Below are 16445 nucleotides of genomic sequence, written 5' to 3' on the forward strand. Positions count from 1 at the left end.
ACTCTATAAAATATTTTTCAAAAAAACATTGTTATTAACAGCCTTTAGTAAGATGTTTTGCACTTATTTTTATTAGAGATATTGTCCTGATGACAAAGAGAAGGAAAAAAGTGACTCCAGTGATGATGATAATTATGAGCCATATATTCCCCTGAAAGAAAGAAAAAAGGAAAAGGTAAGACTTTTGGTGCTGGATTCTGTCATCCAGACGAAAACAAGCAACTCATTTAGTTTTAATTTCAATATAAGTTTTAGTAGAGGGATGCACAACCTGTGGGCCAAAACTTGTCCCCAAAGAAGAATGTGACATGATCCCTGAACAGTTTTGAATGACACTAATAAAAAAAAATGTGTGAAATCTTTAAAATATAGATAAAAAATATCAAGGTTTTGTTCTGAACACAAATGTAAAAGTGGCAGAACAACCATTTTATATTTAGACTATGCTCCATATTTTATTATCAATTTAATGAATCCAGCTGAATAAATCACCTATTTTTACCTAAGTATCGGGAATCTTAATTCATAAGGCTGTCCTTGGAGAGGTAACATCTGTAAAGAACCTACATTCAGGTGTTCTGTTAGCAGGGTTGTTTTTTGTTGTTGTTGTTTTTAAAATCAAAAACTGGTTTTTAATATGACTTGTTTTTGAGCGGCACAGAGTTTTTGCCATTGACTTTTCCTGACAAAAAAGTGTTAACTCAAATGCGCAATTCAGAATTGTCAATTTTTTTTTTTTGTATTTTTTTTTTTAAATTTTTCATTGTGCTCAGAATTTTCTGCAGACCTTACATCAACAGTTGACAGACTGCAGGTTTTGCATCCTTACATAGACTTATGAAACACTGGAGAGAATTATGTACAGTCATAGAAATTCATGTTATACTCCTTAAATTTGGTTGCCATTTTTTATTCTTAAATTATTGAAATAATTTAAACCATCAAATAATAATTGTTTGCAGCTTGTAAAGTTGGGTCGTTTAGGAACTATATTGCAAGAAAAAGAAAAGTTTAAAGTCAAATCAAGTAGTGAAGGCGATAGTGATGAATTGGATGACGATTTTGGAAGAAAGTATAATGTCAGTCTACTTGATCAGCATAATGAGCTAAAGAAGAAAGCAGAAGGTAAAGATGTTGTTTGCTTTGTAATTATTATCAGTACCATCTTTACATGTTGCAGTGCCAGGGGGGGGGGNGGGGGGGGGGGGGGGGGGGCTCGCGAATATTACTTTTTATAAATTCTATTTTAAAAAAATTAAGAATAAACAAAATTGCCTTATATATTTTTTTAAATAAATATGTTCTATTGTATGAAGTGTGCATTTTGTTTTTCTTTCTAAAAATAGTGATTGATTATCATGCAAATAACTATAATTTCAATTGTTTATCACCAGACAAACTTAAAAAGGCAACCCAAATCTAGTTTTTTGTGTTCCAATGAAGTTTTTATTTGCATTGAATTTTTTGGGTTTTGTGTAGTTAAAAGGTGTTTAAATTTGTTGAAATTATTGCACAGATTAAAAATACTTTATTCTATGTATGTGAAGTTTTTAGTTACATTTTAAAGACTATGACGTGCTATAAGGACTTAAAATATTTCTTTACCCTGCATACCATTAAGACAGCTTGGAGTATTAAGAATATGCATATCTTCCAACTCTACTGGATTTTCCAGTAGACTACTGGATTTTTTCTGTTTCTCCTAGTCTACTGGTTTAATTTAAATTCTCCTTGTTTTTGTACATATTAATTACCTAAAATTAAGTCTAATTTCTAAAAAAATCCATATTGAAATAGAATTTTTGTACACATTGTTTACTTGCTATAATATTTAAATAATGTATTACTAATACATAAGGAAGTGAACCTCATTTATACAAATTAGTTCAAAACTACTTTTGTTCTAAAATGTTCAGTTTATTATTATTCAGAACTTTCTTTTTTAAATTAATTAAAAATATATTTTTAATTATTTTTGATGAATTAAATGCCTATTAATATTCAAAATTATGAGTAAACATAATACATAACATTTCTAGTATGTTTAATGTCAATCATAACTGGGGAATATTGTAGTTTTTCTATATATATGACTAGAGAAAGCCCTAAAATTCCCTATGTGTAAAATATTTAGTAAATTATGCAATAATTATTATGAAATGTGTTATTTTATAAAATCTACTGGATTTTTTCCTATCCATGTTTGCAGCTATGAATATGAGTCTAATTATCTTATTTTGCAGCTCGTAAAGAGAGTGCTCTTGAGAAACAGCTGAAAGAGGAGGAAAAAATCTTAGAAAGTGTTGCCGAGAAAAGAGGTAAAATACAGCTCCTTTTTTATTATTTCAACTCTTTTTCTTAATTCTTTTCGCAGGCATGTCTTCGCACCTGAGGTGTGTTTATATTGAATTTTTATTATAAATATAATCTGCATATTTTTATTGAATTAAAATAGTGGAAAATTATTCTTGCAATTCTGTTAAAGAAAATAAAATGTTTGCAATTTCTTCTCAAACTTTTTTTATTATTTTTTATTTATTTGGAAGGATAAATTTGTAAGCATGTACTGTGAAATCTCCTCACGTTCTAGAGAATTTTTAAAATCCCTTGCAGTCTTCTATGAATAAACCATGGTACAGGGCTGTAAATAAAGTATCGGCAATGTACTTGGAAAACATTTTTAATGATTATAGTAGTAAAACTGTATCACTTTCCTTCAAAATAATCACCAGCAAAGTATTGTACCTTTTTGCCTGTTTTCTAGATGGTACAGGATTCTGTTGTCAAAAAGACAGCAACAGAAACAGGGCTAAATAAAAGAAATTAAAATCAAGACAATCTTCACTGTTCTTATTTATCCTTGCTAAAAATAAACAAAACAGTTTTATAAATAAATTAAACAAGTTTATTTCCTCAGTTAAAATGTGTTGTTGACGTATGCCTGTTAAGGCAGAAAGGTGCGATTGTTCTTGTTTTCCAGTAGTGCTACCTATGGCCAAGAATTCAACTTGTGCCACACCCAAACGTCACACCCTTTTACATACCTGCCATGTCTCCTGTTTTTTAACGAGGACTCCTGTATTTTGCAACTATTTCCTGTTTACCTGTATATTCTCAAATTTCTCCATATTTGTTGAAGAAATTTTTAAAAAAATTTGGTGATAAAATATCCACTGATGACAAAAATACTTTTATTCCTCAACAGATGGTGCTAATGCCCTTATTGCAGCATGTTGAGGTTAATAGTTTAAGGCTAGCTATGATGATTCAGGGGATAGTGTTCGTCTTCCAATCAGGTTAAGTGGGTTTAAATCAGAGTGGCTCTAGACGTATCTCGGGATAGTCCCCTTTGCTGCCAGGCTAACTGTGGCTGATTTTCGTGGTTTTCCTCTCCATATAACTCAAATGCGGGTAAGTTCCATCAGAAAGTCCTCCACAAGGGCAAATTTCTTCTGATACTTGATCCGGGAGTTCCCTTGTCTTCTGGATTGGGTTCGAAATTACAGGATTCTTAGTTGAACCTTAGTAGGAATTGGGAGGGCTGTTCACAACAACAGTTATGAAATAAAATAGTTTAAGTAATTATAAATAATGGTTCAAAAAATATTTATATACATATTTTTTTCTTCGCTAAATGTAAGTGCTTATTTTTTCCAATTTTTTATTTTGACTTACATTATTATGCCTGATGTATCAAAACTTTACTCGCAGCTTAAAAAATTTTAGTAAAATCTCAGTTATTTTATTTCTCCAATGTTGACAGGTATGCTTTTATAGGGTGAGCCCATTCATTCATCCACAGATCATAATTTTGACCTGAATCAGAGAACGATTAACCTCCAATTCAGTACCCCCAGAAGTATTGATTTGATTGACTGCTACTCGACAGATTTAACGTCATTTACTACTTGGGGAATCTTTGGCCAGCGGGGTTCGAACCCTTGAACTCTTGGACATGGGCCCAGCACCCTACCGATCAGGCTATCCCAGCCCAGTTAAAATGTGTTGTAGTTAAGTTCCCAGTTAAAATGTGTTATATGTTAAAAGTTTTATTTGAAACTGTATGTGATTAAACTCTCAGGTTAAAAATAAAATATTTTTTAAATAATTTTCCTGTTTCTTTGAATTGTGATTCTAATAATTTTTTATATTGTATCTTGTTATAACAGTAGTTTCAATTTTATTGAGAATTAGTGTCTCGAATTTTTGTGAGAATACATTAGTACCTACATTATTTTAACTTTCTAATAATACATGTTTTTTAAAACATTAACCTCTTAACGCACAGATCTTTTGAAGAAAAAAAAAGTGGCCAAAGACAAAATCCCTTTATTTAAATGTAAAAAGGCAAATTTTATGTTAAAAATTGTTTATTTTTATTTTCAATTCTCGATTATATTCGAGTATGAAAAATTATAGCTGCATAAAATACATTGCCGCTCGATTTATCTCGAGTGTGCACAGTTTGGCCTGTTATTAATCGCGCTCGAATTAACTCGAACGCACAAGTTAAGGGGTTAATTCAGAATTTTGAAATACAGAATATAGAAGTTATGGAAACATAACTATTTCAATTTATGTATTTTATTTTATTACGAACCTAATGTCTAGAGCTCATTTCTAAATAATCGAATGTAATTACTGAGTTGCCACTCCACAGGGAAAACCTGGAGAATACAGGGAATTTAAAATTCACCTAAAATAACAGGCAATTTTGATACATTCTTAACAAGCTGGGTAAATACATGGAATTTTGTTTCTTAATTTTGTCTTAAAAAAATGGTGGCCACTCTAAGTGTTATCTATGAGATATTTAAGGATGTTATTTTAAATTAACTAAACTATTTCATTTACTTATAGCATTATTTAAGTATGTTCAGCTGTACCTTTTTTCGTCTCTAAGTTTTCCAACAATTAAAACTAATATAATATATATGTATATATATATATATAGCTCACACAAGAGCATAGTGATTGTTGTTTCCTCTTTATATTGTGCGTAATATGTACAGGGATTATTTTTGGGAGGGTTTTGAGTGGCAACACTGAATTAATAAAATCAGATCAACTCTGAAGTTGCAATAAAGGAACATTCATTTTCAGCTTTTAGATTACATTAATTAACATTTATGATGCACCAAACTATTAAATTTTGTCTGGAGGGATTTTTCAATGATTGACTGACAACCATTGAAAGAATGCTAAGGAAAAACAAACAATAGTTCAAATAGTTAATCTTGTTATAACCTAATAATCCTATCTTTCTGATGTTTATCAAAAGGCTGTTACAAAATATATTGTAACAGAAAATATTTCATTCTAGATTTTGTTGAAATTAGTTTAATTTCCTTTTAGCATTGATGGGTGTGGCTGAACTTGCTAAAGGCATTCAATATGAAGATCCAATTAAAACTGGGTTCGTCTATTATTCACTATTATTGATTTTCTTTTAGTATTTTAATTGTTTTATGTTGCAGTTTTCTGCATGATTTGTTTTAGATTTGATTTACATAGGACTTAATTATTTTATTAAACAAATTGGTTTAAATCTAAGTATTGTTTTATATAGTGTTTAATAACTTGAATAATAATAATTTAGATTGCTTTTTTAACACACGTAATTATTTCTCATTTTTTATTGGTTAATGAATTCCTTTAAATTACTTTGTTATAAAATTTATAATTACAAGGAATATTGTATCTTTGTTTCTTTCCTCTTTTTTTTCTCTTTTTTTTAGTGAAAAATCCTTCTTATTTAAATTTTTAACTGTCTGAAGCAATTTGTTTCTGAAATTTTGATTTCTGAAACAAATTGTTTCCCCAAATAAATTTGTCTTTTTGTAACACTTGATTGAAAAGTTGCGATTGACTTTTTACACTATTACTGAATAATCTTTTTAGTGATGAACATTTAATGATTTTTTATTGTAAGCGAAGATTCAATAGGAATTTGTAAAACAAATTTGTTGATGTAGTTGCTATGGTAATTGATCGTAATGTTCAGATTTGAATCACAACAGAATTGGGAACTAAATCTGTGTTAATGCAATAAAACATTTTGAAATCTTTAAATTGAATACTTTGATGTAAATTTTATTTCAATAGGAATTTGTAAAACAAATTTGTTGATGTAGTTGCTATGGTAATTGATCGTAATGTTCAGATTTGAATCACAACAGAATTGGGAACTAAATCTGTGTTAATGCAATAAAACATTTTGAAATCTTTGAATTGAATACTTCGATGTAAATTCTTCATACTTTCAAAACTTTTCTTAAATTTTGATGTTATTTCTTAATAGTACTTTGAAGACTACTCTAATACTTTAACACTAAACATACCAGCACTTAATATATATCTATTTCTACCATACTCAGTCACATAACCTGACCTAATATTTCCTAATTGGATGTATGAAATATGGATGCTAGGAAGGAAATAAACTAAGAAAACTTTATTATAATTAAACAAAATTGTATATTGCCAAATTTTATGTATTACAAACACAAAGAATAAGAATTTTTAATTCATTGCTCTACGCATATTTTACAGATACAGGGTGTTTCCATTGTATATTTTCTGCAAACATATTTCTTCCAATTATTATTATTTCTATAATTCTTATAATTTTTCTTATAATTATGAGAATTATAATTTTTATAATTAATATTCTTTCTTCGAAGTACTTGTGCTGTCTCGATTGTTACGACATTTTTCTGTCAAAAAACTAACAGTTAGTTAAAAATGAAGTAAAGCTATCAAAATAAAATGTAAGCTACTTACCAAAACATTTATTCTTTGTCATTTTTTCTCGCACAAAAATACCAATCTATAATTTTAGGTACTTTCTTGAAATTTGAATTCACAGTTCTTCTGATTAAAATAACTACGCAACAGTCTTTGCAGAAATGTGCAACTAATCAAATACAATACGTTGAAAACGTATTGCATCGTAATTTCTGATCCGATAACGTTATAAAGTAATAAATTGTTCTCCCTGTCAAATGACCGGTTGTGGAAGAAATAGATATATGACAAGTATTATCCGAAACAAACAAAATACAAAATAAATAAATAAATAATAATAGAATATTAACTGTATATGATTGTTAGAAACAGTCAAATGTGCAAAAACGATAAGATACGAGCATTTTTTATGCAAAAGTTCTTAAACGGTCATTTGACCGTTTATGGTATGTTTCGTGTTAAGCAATTTGGTCTATTTATCAAGAAGAAAGAAAAAGTAATTTGGTGCAAATCAAGGAGGAGCCTCTTAATGGCATTATAGTTTTATCATAAGATTATAAAAATTACTTATGTATAAACTTATTGATGTTAGGTGGAGACCCCCACGCTACATATTAGCTTTGTCAGAAAAGAGGCACGAGCGAGTGCGTCGGAAGTATCGGATACTTGTCGAAGGGGATAACATTGTTCCACCAATCAAAACATTCAAAGTTAGTCATATTTTTTCTGAATTTGCTTTTTAATATTTTATTGTTAAATTTTGTTTTCAACTTTTTGATCTTAAATTTTAAAAAAAACTTAATTCTTTTGATTTAATTTTAAGACAGGTTTGAAATGTCTGTTTTATATTAATGCTGCAAAACTCAGCAAGAAAGAATGATTGAAATTTTTAATTATTTCCCTAAAGTAAATAAAGTACTTCGTAATGAATGAAAGTTATAAATTTAAAAATATTTTCTGAAATATTTTTGAGCAAACTTAAATGCATTTGCATGCACATAGAATTGTACTTATTAATTTTTTTCCAAGCTTTTTTTCTAACAACCTTGTTTTAATTCAAATTTTCAGTTAAGAAGCTTTAACTTAATTTATTCTTTTAATCTTAAATTATTAGTTTAACAAAACATAAAAAGAAAAGTATCCTTTGTGATAATGGGAAGTTGAAAACTTTTACATTCAAATTTTGCTGTCACAAATATTTTTAGAACTTGTTTTGAAACTGCAATAAGCAGGAGTGGTATTTCATCCTGAAAAGGATATTGGAACAATTTATAAAAAATGGAAGAAACTAAAACTGACCATACTATTTTCTTTAATTTTCTTGTTCACATTAAAAATATTTGATATTTAATTTCTGAATTTTTTTTTCCTTATTTATTTTTAGGAAATGAAGTTCCCTAAATGTATCCTCCATGGTTTAAAGAAAAAAGGAATTACTAAACCTACTCCTATACAGATGCAAGGATTACCAGCAGTGTAAGATCTTTAACAAGATTAGATATATGTGATTAAGTTAAAAAAATAATTCCAGATACTTGATACCCAGAAATAAAAGGAAAAAACTAAAATCATCATTACATTTTAGTTATCAGGATAACTGTATTTAAATTTTAAAACCTATTTGGAGCAAGGTATACAGGGCGTCCCAAAAGTACAAAACGAGTTAAATATCATGAAATATGCATGGGATAAAAAAATTGTCTTTATTCTACTTACTTTGTTTACACAACACCAAAAAAAAAAAAAAAAACTTTATNACACCAAAAAAAAAAAAAAGAAAACTTTATGAATTAAGGCCTTTTTATTACACTTATAAATAGACAAAAAAATATATGAAAAATATCTTTATTACCAAAAGGGCAACAAAGAAATTGTATCCTATAATGTGTTAAATATACTAGCCATAATAAAAATAAATTAAAATTAAGTAAATAAGTGCACATGAAATACAGTACATTATTGGCAAATCTGAAATTAAGCTCATGAAATATTTTTAAAAGATGTATCTAATGTTACCAACGTGCAATCTCACTATCTGCGGGGAGGCTGCAAGGTGTTGGTTGGATTTCTGATTTTCCAGAAAAAAAGCATCTTTATTCAACTTAAGGTCGTTACATATTTGTTTACCAGGGTGCGTATCGTTTTTGAGAAGTGCTTAAATATGCTTATTTTTTTTTTACCTTTGTTAACAGCCCTGAAAGGAGCTTTTTTTTTTTATTTGGGTTTTGTAAGAAGTGCTTAGTTTTCTATCTTTTAAAAAAGAGATTTTTTCTTTGCGGTGTCGATTGTTGTTCTAAATTACGAAAAATGCACAATTTTCTCTGCAATATTTATCAGAAACCAGTTATTTTATCATGATTATGTAAAGTTCATGAAAATGTTTTTCAAATTGTTTTTATGTTCATAAGTTAAGGACTTTGAATGATGGGAAAAATTATTATTGCACAGATCCTAATTATGATTTATTTTTTAGGAAAGTGATTAAAAATATTTTTTAAATACTAAAAAGGTGCTTATTTTTTGTTGAAAAAATCTGGCTATGCACCCTGTTCACAGATTGTAATTTTCTTGCAAAATTAAGATAAGGTAAAAACCATTTTAAATGGAGAAAAATATTTATATTTGATATTTTGGAAAACATATTATTGACATCTCAAGACATTTGATCGTTCTCTTAATTTTCAAACACCCTGTATTAGCCTTGAGAAAAACGAAATTTTTTCAAAAATCTTTAAATTCAGAGATAGACCATTGGCCAAAAACAAATGCTTTATATCTTGATAAAATATGTTCAACATCAACACTTGTTATTGCAGGGTTCCCGCGGCCTTGGAAAAAACCTTGAAAAGTACTTGAATTTCATTTTGATTTTCAAGGGCCCCTAGAAGTACTTGAAAATGATAATAAATCCTTGAAAAATTCAAAATTACCTTGAAAGGTATCGAAAACTCAGGAATACAGACCTATTTCTAGCATTTCTGTGCTTAACTTATGACGCGCGTAAGTGTGAGAGAACGACTTTCCCTCCTTTCAGATGATGACACGTACTGTTTGATTTTAGGATTTTATGTATGTTCGGCTGATTTTAGGAATTTTAAATATTGGGAACTGCTCCAGATTCTGACAAAATCTCTATTCTTATTCAGGCAATTTTAATATCGATCTTCGTATTAAACTGATTTAAAAGTTTTGTGTTTCAATTCGTTTTTGGGTGATTCAAAAATTGTACTCGCAATTCCCATTAAAGCAATTTGAAAATCAATATCGCGATTTTTGCTTAAGCGTTTTTAAACCCCAATGTCGTGATTAGTTTTTCTACAATTTTAAAATCTAATGTCGCTATTCGTATTCACGCATTTTGTAATATCAAACATCGATTTTCGTATTTATACGCGATTTGAAAACTACTCGTTGCGATTCGTATTCATGTGACCCTGTCGAGTGCGTATGATCGATGCTACTGAAAAAAAATTATTTAAGTGTGAGTGGTTAATTAAAACAGTTAAAGTGACCAAAATTGTTAGTAAGAATCGGTGAAAGTTGGCAACTGTTTCATTTTAAAATGGTTGACCGGTAATAAATTAAAATTATAATTGCGCTGCAACATCCAATAATTGATTAATTTTCTTTAATAGAAAAGTGGTCAAAATTATATTTAAGAACAAGTTAAGTTTCACTGTCTAAATGCTTCAGACACTTTAAATATTAAATAAAAAATCTCCCGGCAGAGATGTTTTTAAATATCTAATTGATGTCACAGTATTATATAGAACATCCCCCTCACCCGTCCTCTGCCCGAATCTTTGTTTATTCAGAGGTTGTATACCTAGTTTAAAATAGGCCTTATGCAAAATTCAAATCCAATGTTTTTATGCATCATGAATTTTATTCTTGACTTGATGCCAATCACCCTTGCTTTNTATTGCACAGATCCTAATTATGATTTATTTTTAAGAAAGTGATTAAAAATATTTTTTGAGTACTTAAAAGGTGCTTATTTTTTGTTGTAAGAATCTGGCTATGCACCCTGTTTACAGATTGTAATTTTCTTGCAAAATTAAGATAAGGTAAAAACTGTTTTAAATGGAGAAAAATATTTATATTTGATATTTTGGAAAACATATTATTGACATCTCGAGACGTTTGATCGTTCTCTTAATTTTCAAACACCCTGTATTAGCCTTGAGAAAAACGAAATGTTGTAAATGTAATATTAATTAGCTAAATAAAATTTTTCATCACTAAAAAAATTTTAATAATTCAACTAGCAAAACTTGTTGGTATATTTTTAATGATGCTCGTAGAACATTTGTAATTATTTCAAGTCTTGTTTCTAAACATTATACATATATATATATAATTCCGTGCTGTTGGATTTATTTAATTTTGCATTTGTTTTTTTTGTAATTGTATTTATTCTTAGTTAGTGAAATGTTAGCTAGTGTTATCTAAAAGATATGTGATTATTCAAAAATCTTTGAAAAGTAAGATATTTGTTTTGGTATTGAAAAAAAGAACGTTGATGACCTTAAAATTCTTTTTTAAAATAACCTTTAGACACGGATAGAAAGAAAACGATCCTCTACGAACCGTAAAAAATAATCTTAAAAGACTAATGCTTTAAAAAAATTTAAAATTCAGTTTTTTTTTTAGAATTAAATATTATGTTGGATTTATACATTTAATAAAATAATTTTTAGCGACACAATCTTCAAAAAGATCCCTATTGCATTGTATTATCAATTTTTTTAAAAATCTTTAAATTCAGAGATAGATCATTGGCCAAAAATAAATGCTTTATATCTTGATAAAATATGTTCAACATCATCACTTGTTATTGGAGTATATTTAAAATAACAAGATTCAATCTAAAATTTATACTGACTGTATAAAGAAGAAAATTAATTTGCAAGAAAAAAGTGCTTAGTGATAAATCTTATTCAAAGATAATAAAAAAATAACAAAAAGGGATGTAATTCTAAAATGTGAAAAAAATAATGGTTTAAAAACACTTTAATATTGCCTTATAAATGAAGAACCAAAAATAATAATAATAAATAAATAAATTTTATTTATCATCAACATCCTAACCTTTCTTATTATGAATGTATTTTGCAAATTTAGATGATTTTTCTAAATTATTTTTAATTCAGTTTATCAGGTCGAGATATGATTGGTATTGCTTTTACTGGTTCAGGAAAGACCCTTGTGTTTGTTTTACCTATTGTTATGTTTGCTATGGAACAAGAGAAATGCCTGCCATTCACACAGGAGGAAGGTCCTTATGGTCTCATCATTTGCCCGTCTGTAAGTTTTAATTCACTCTTAAAGGAACTTTTACACCACCCAACCATTGCTAATCACTTTTTTCGGGGCTCTATGTTTTAACAGCCTTGGCTGCATCATTATTACAGATGATGTTTACAGCTAGTGCCTCTGACCCATGAGAGGACTCTCAGTAATGAGTTTTAACTTGTGCCCTTGCTAAGTAAACACACCAGTTGTTCAGGCAGCTGACAGGATTGAACTCAGAACCCAAGTTATTCACCAATGGAGTTTCTTTTGTTTTGTTGCTAGAATGGTAAAATTGAAAAAAAACTTCAATACAGGAAAAAAGGAGAAGTTTGCGAAATTCTGATAATTTTTCCTTTTCCTTACCAAAAATATGATAATTTCTGATGGTTGCAATTTTTAATGCTTGAAAGTGAAAAGGGGATAGGAAAATACTTAAATTTTATCTAGTTCAATTTACACGCCAGATTATCACTCACCTCTCTGATGTTTAGAAAGCTGGGATTCCTAGCAAAAAAAATTTTTGTTTTTGTGGTTGTACTTCTCGCTCGATATGCAGTGTTTCATTCAATTTGAAATTTCTTCATCACATCAACTTTATTATTACGACAGGCTAATATTGTTATCCTTAATGCATTAATATTCAGATTTTTCTATTTTGTTTTTACAGCTAATAAGTGAAATATTGTTCTTCAGATATCTTGAATTGGGAATCAACATAGTGATTCATATAAAATGTTCTGCAAATCTCAATTAGCATGAAATTGATTAACAAATCACACATTAGGATTCATATTGAAGTGATTTATGAATTGCGTTTCAAATATCACATTGAAGTGATTTGCCAAATACTCATCGTGATTCGTGTAAAGGTGCTTTTTAAATCATACATCGTGATTTATATTAAAGTGATTTCTCAACCACACATCACAATTTAGATTGAAGTGATTTTCAAATTGTAAAACATGATACGCATTTAAGTCAGTTCCAAATCGTACATCACAATACTCAAGTAGTTTACATATCACACAATTTGAATCTTATTTGAAGTATTTAAGAATTACACCAAGCGACTCGAATAAGTGAAATGTAAGAATTACCATTCGAAAGTCACCTCAAAATAATTTATGAATCGTACATAGCTATTTTAAATTCAATGCTTACCGAATCACAAATCGGGATTTGCTTTATAATGATTAACAAAACACTCATCGCTATTTTCATGAAAATTATTAGTGGATCATGCATCATGTTTTGCATTAAAGTGATTAATGAATCATGCAATGGAATTCAGGATTAAGTGATTTATGTACATAGATAATTGTGTTCTGGAAAAAGTCCCAGATTTTTTGCTATCCGCAAGCTGAAAGCTTCCTGAAATCATCGATCACATTTATGTATAAAAATTCTTATATAATTTATATAATCTAGATATGTCTTTAGAAATCTAACTTATATAATCTAGAATTTATACTTGGCATTTCTTTCATTTGTAAATATTATTTTTGGTAGAATAAATGTGATTAGAGATAAAAGTAAACTTATACATAATTATTCATTTAAATTATGCTATACATAATTTATTTAGATTTCATGTTTTGAAAATATCAATGATTTAAATTTCTAAAGACATAAATTTTTTGAAATGCGTCATTAATAATTTTAATCAAAAAATTTTTAGGATTTTTAAGTTGGGCTCACAATCACCCCTGTATGTATCAGGCATCGAAATTTATGACTTGTTAGTTCATGTGATTTTAAAATTTTATCTTTGCTATTCTTATAGTCCGATTTGCGAGTTAAAATTGAACTGCAAATTGAAATTTAATTAGATGACTTTCGAAAACAGTATGAATAGCAAATTCTTGTTTCCCTTTAGATGGGAAAATAGCAGAGTGAGTGGATTAAATATAACTGAAGTATTATTTTTAATGAGTACTAAGTTTTGAAATAAATTCTAATTTATTGATCTCAAAAATATTAAAGTTAAAAAACAGTTGATTAAAATTATTTTGGAATACTGGTTGTATACTAATAATTATTTGTTAACAATGTGGCTGTCTGGTAACTTTCAAACGTCAGTAGAACATCGAAGTAATAAGTGTAGAAAGGAAACTCGAAACTCCCGCTTAATTATTCAGCAAAGAACTTTCTAGAATGTTCTCTCTTTCATTATTACTTTTTGTTTTTACTTTAGGGTTAATTCTAACAATTTTCTTTATGGTAGCCAAGCTTCAAATTTAGGTGTATTGCAGAAGTTAGCAACAAACCCTTCCAAAGTATTCTAGAAGTAAACAAAATTTCCCTTTTAAAATATTTGAATTCTTTCAAACTCTAGAATCTTGTAAATGTCATTTAAATAATTGTTTGCTCCAAAGATTTTCATTTATATTGAGGTATTATTTGATTACGAATTACATGAAAGGAATTTGTGTGCTTCTCTTAAATTTTTGATGTGATTAATTCAATTAATGACTCCCAGTGAATGAGGAGTAGCACTTCACCCTCCCATACTCCAAGCCCATGGCTATATCTTTGGATCAGGCAAGGTTGGCCAAGCCAGAGCCCATGGTCAAGAAAATTAAGAATGGCAGAGTATACCTGGAGCTGTCTCACCAGAGTATACCTTTAGTTTTAGATTCAATTCAATAACAATGTGAATATAATTATTTATAAACAGAATTATAAAAGAATGTGATGTATATGATGCTATTTGTTTAAATATGATTTTCTTTTTGTTAATTTGTATTATCATGGTAAAAAAAGTGCTTTATTATAATGATGGTAATGGAATTTTATGTGAGAAAAAGACTTAAGTTTTAGCATATTTTCTTAATTTTTACCATTTAAACCTTTGATCTGCAAAAGAATAATTCTATTATTAATAAGCTGGATTAAGGGGTGGCTACTAGGTCTGTAGCCTAAATTTTTTAGGGACCTCTAAAGTTTATGAATGTGCAATTGATTTTTTTAATTTTCTAAAAAATTATAAGATATTTTCAAATGCATTCTTTCTGTATGCTCATTAAAAATTTTACGTATTTTTAAGGGGTCTTGGTTGGCAAATATGTAATAAATTTAATAAGAATGGAAAATTCTTACTCTGTTAAATTTGATTTTCAAAATTTGTATGTTTGCTGTTTAAATTTTGTATGTTTTTCTTAGAACTACTTAACATTTAAGATTTTATGCAAGTTTTTGTTGACATAAAAAATTAATCAAACGCTAATGTTTAATGTAAGTGCTTTTGAAAAAATTTGAAATTTCATTTTTGCTTCTAAAGCAAGATTAACAAGTTTTTCTAAAACAAGTTTAATTAAAACTGAAGTTTATCAAGTTTTAATATTTCTGAATATAGCTAAATGCTCAATAATTTGGTATAGTAAGGGCCTCAACTTTCACATTTCATATCCAACCTTGATTATAAAATATCTGTATCTGGAAAATATTTTAATCATATTTGTAACTTAATACCTAAACAGTATATTATTCATTTTAAATAAACTATTTTCATCTTATGAAATATCTATGTTTTAGAGGGAATTAGCCAAACAGACATACGAGATTCTTCGTTATTTTGGACAATGCTTCTCTAACGCTGGATATCCTGACTTACGATGCTGCTTATGTATTGGAGGTGTATCAGTAAGGGATCAACTTGATGTTATAAAACGGTAACTGTTGAATAATTCATTTTAATTGATTTTTTTAAAAAAAAGACTCAAATGATAGTATCTGTTGTTTTTTACAATCTCGTAAATTAATACAACATGCAGAAATGGTAGATATCACTATTGCCTCTGTAACTGAGGTAAATTATTTGGGCCCAGTTAATTAATTTAATTTATTTAGCCTTTCAATATTTATTTAGTATTAATTTTCAGATATTATTTCTATTTCTTGAATTATTAGAGGTCTTAAGAATTTTAAACAGAAAATGTTTTCTTTTTAGTTTTTCTTAAAAAATCACCAAGTTGGAAAAAAAAAAGCTTAAAGCAAAATAAAATTTAAACTGTAAGAAGTTTTGGAATTTTCCATGGTGCAATAACATTGTATTTAAATATTAGGATTCTAAATACCATGTACAAATACATGGTGCCAACTACCGAAACAATGAAAAAATAACTTATATTTATGATGATGTATGCTTAAATAAATTGTATCAAAAAGTGATTATTAAAATTCGCTGCAGGAATTTTCAGCTTGTGATTGCAGTAGTGTTCTGATATGCAAGTCTCTAATGAACCATCCGAGGCTTTGTGAAAAATCTGAATGCATTTTTATTTCCACCAAATGTAACATTGTTTTATTTAAGTGTTCAAATAAGTTTATGGAGCTTTAATATATTTTCAGGGGTGTTCATATTATGGTGGCTACTCCAGGAAGACTCAATGCTTACCAAATCA

The 16445-nt window shown here is 28.3% G+C and overlaps 1 protein-coding gene across 1 annotated transcript in view; it reads left to right on the forward strand.

Annotated features, from left to right (window-relative positions):
* Positions 1–76: 76 nt before the first annotated feature.
* The window catches only part of LOC107439579 (ATP-dependent RNA helicase abstrakt), a gene marked incomplete at its 5' end in the record, with an annotated part of 30277 nt that continues 13908 nt past the window's right edge, over positions 77–16445 (forward strand). The window contains 9 exon segments of the mRNA XM_071180442.1: positions 77–175; positions 963–1125; positions 2244–2318; positions 5356–5416; positions 7340–7457; positions 8132–8223; positions 11901–12054; positions 15577–15713; positions 16393–16428. Of these exon segments, the coding sequence (XP_071036543.1) occupies positions 77–175; positions 963–1125; positions 2244–2318; positions 5356–5416; positions 7340–7457; positions 8132–8223; positions 11901–12054; positions 15577–15713; positions 16393–16428 (935 nt within the window).

Source organism: Parasteatoda tepidariorum, chromosome 4 (genome assembly GCF_043381705.1).
Source record: "Parasteatoda tepidariorum isolate YZ-2023 chromosome 4, CAS_Ptep_4.0, whole genome shotgun sequence".
Classification (NCBI taxonomy): domain Eukaryota; kingdom Metazoa; phylum Arthropoda; class Arachnida; order Araneae; family Theridiidae; genus Parasteatoda; species Parasteatoda tepidariorum.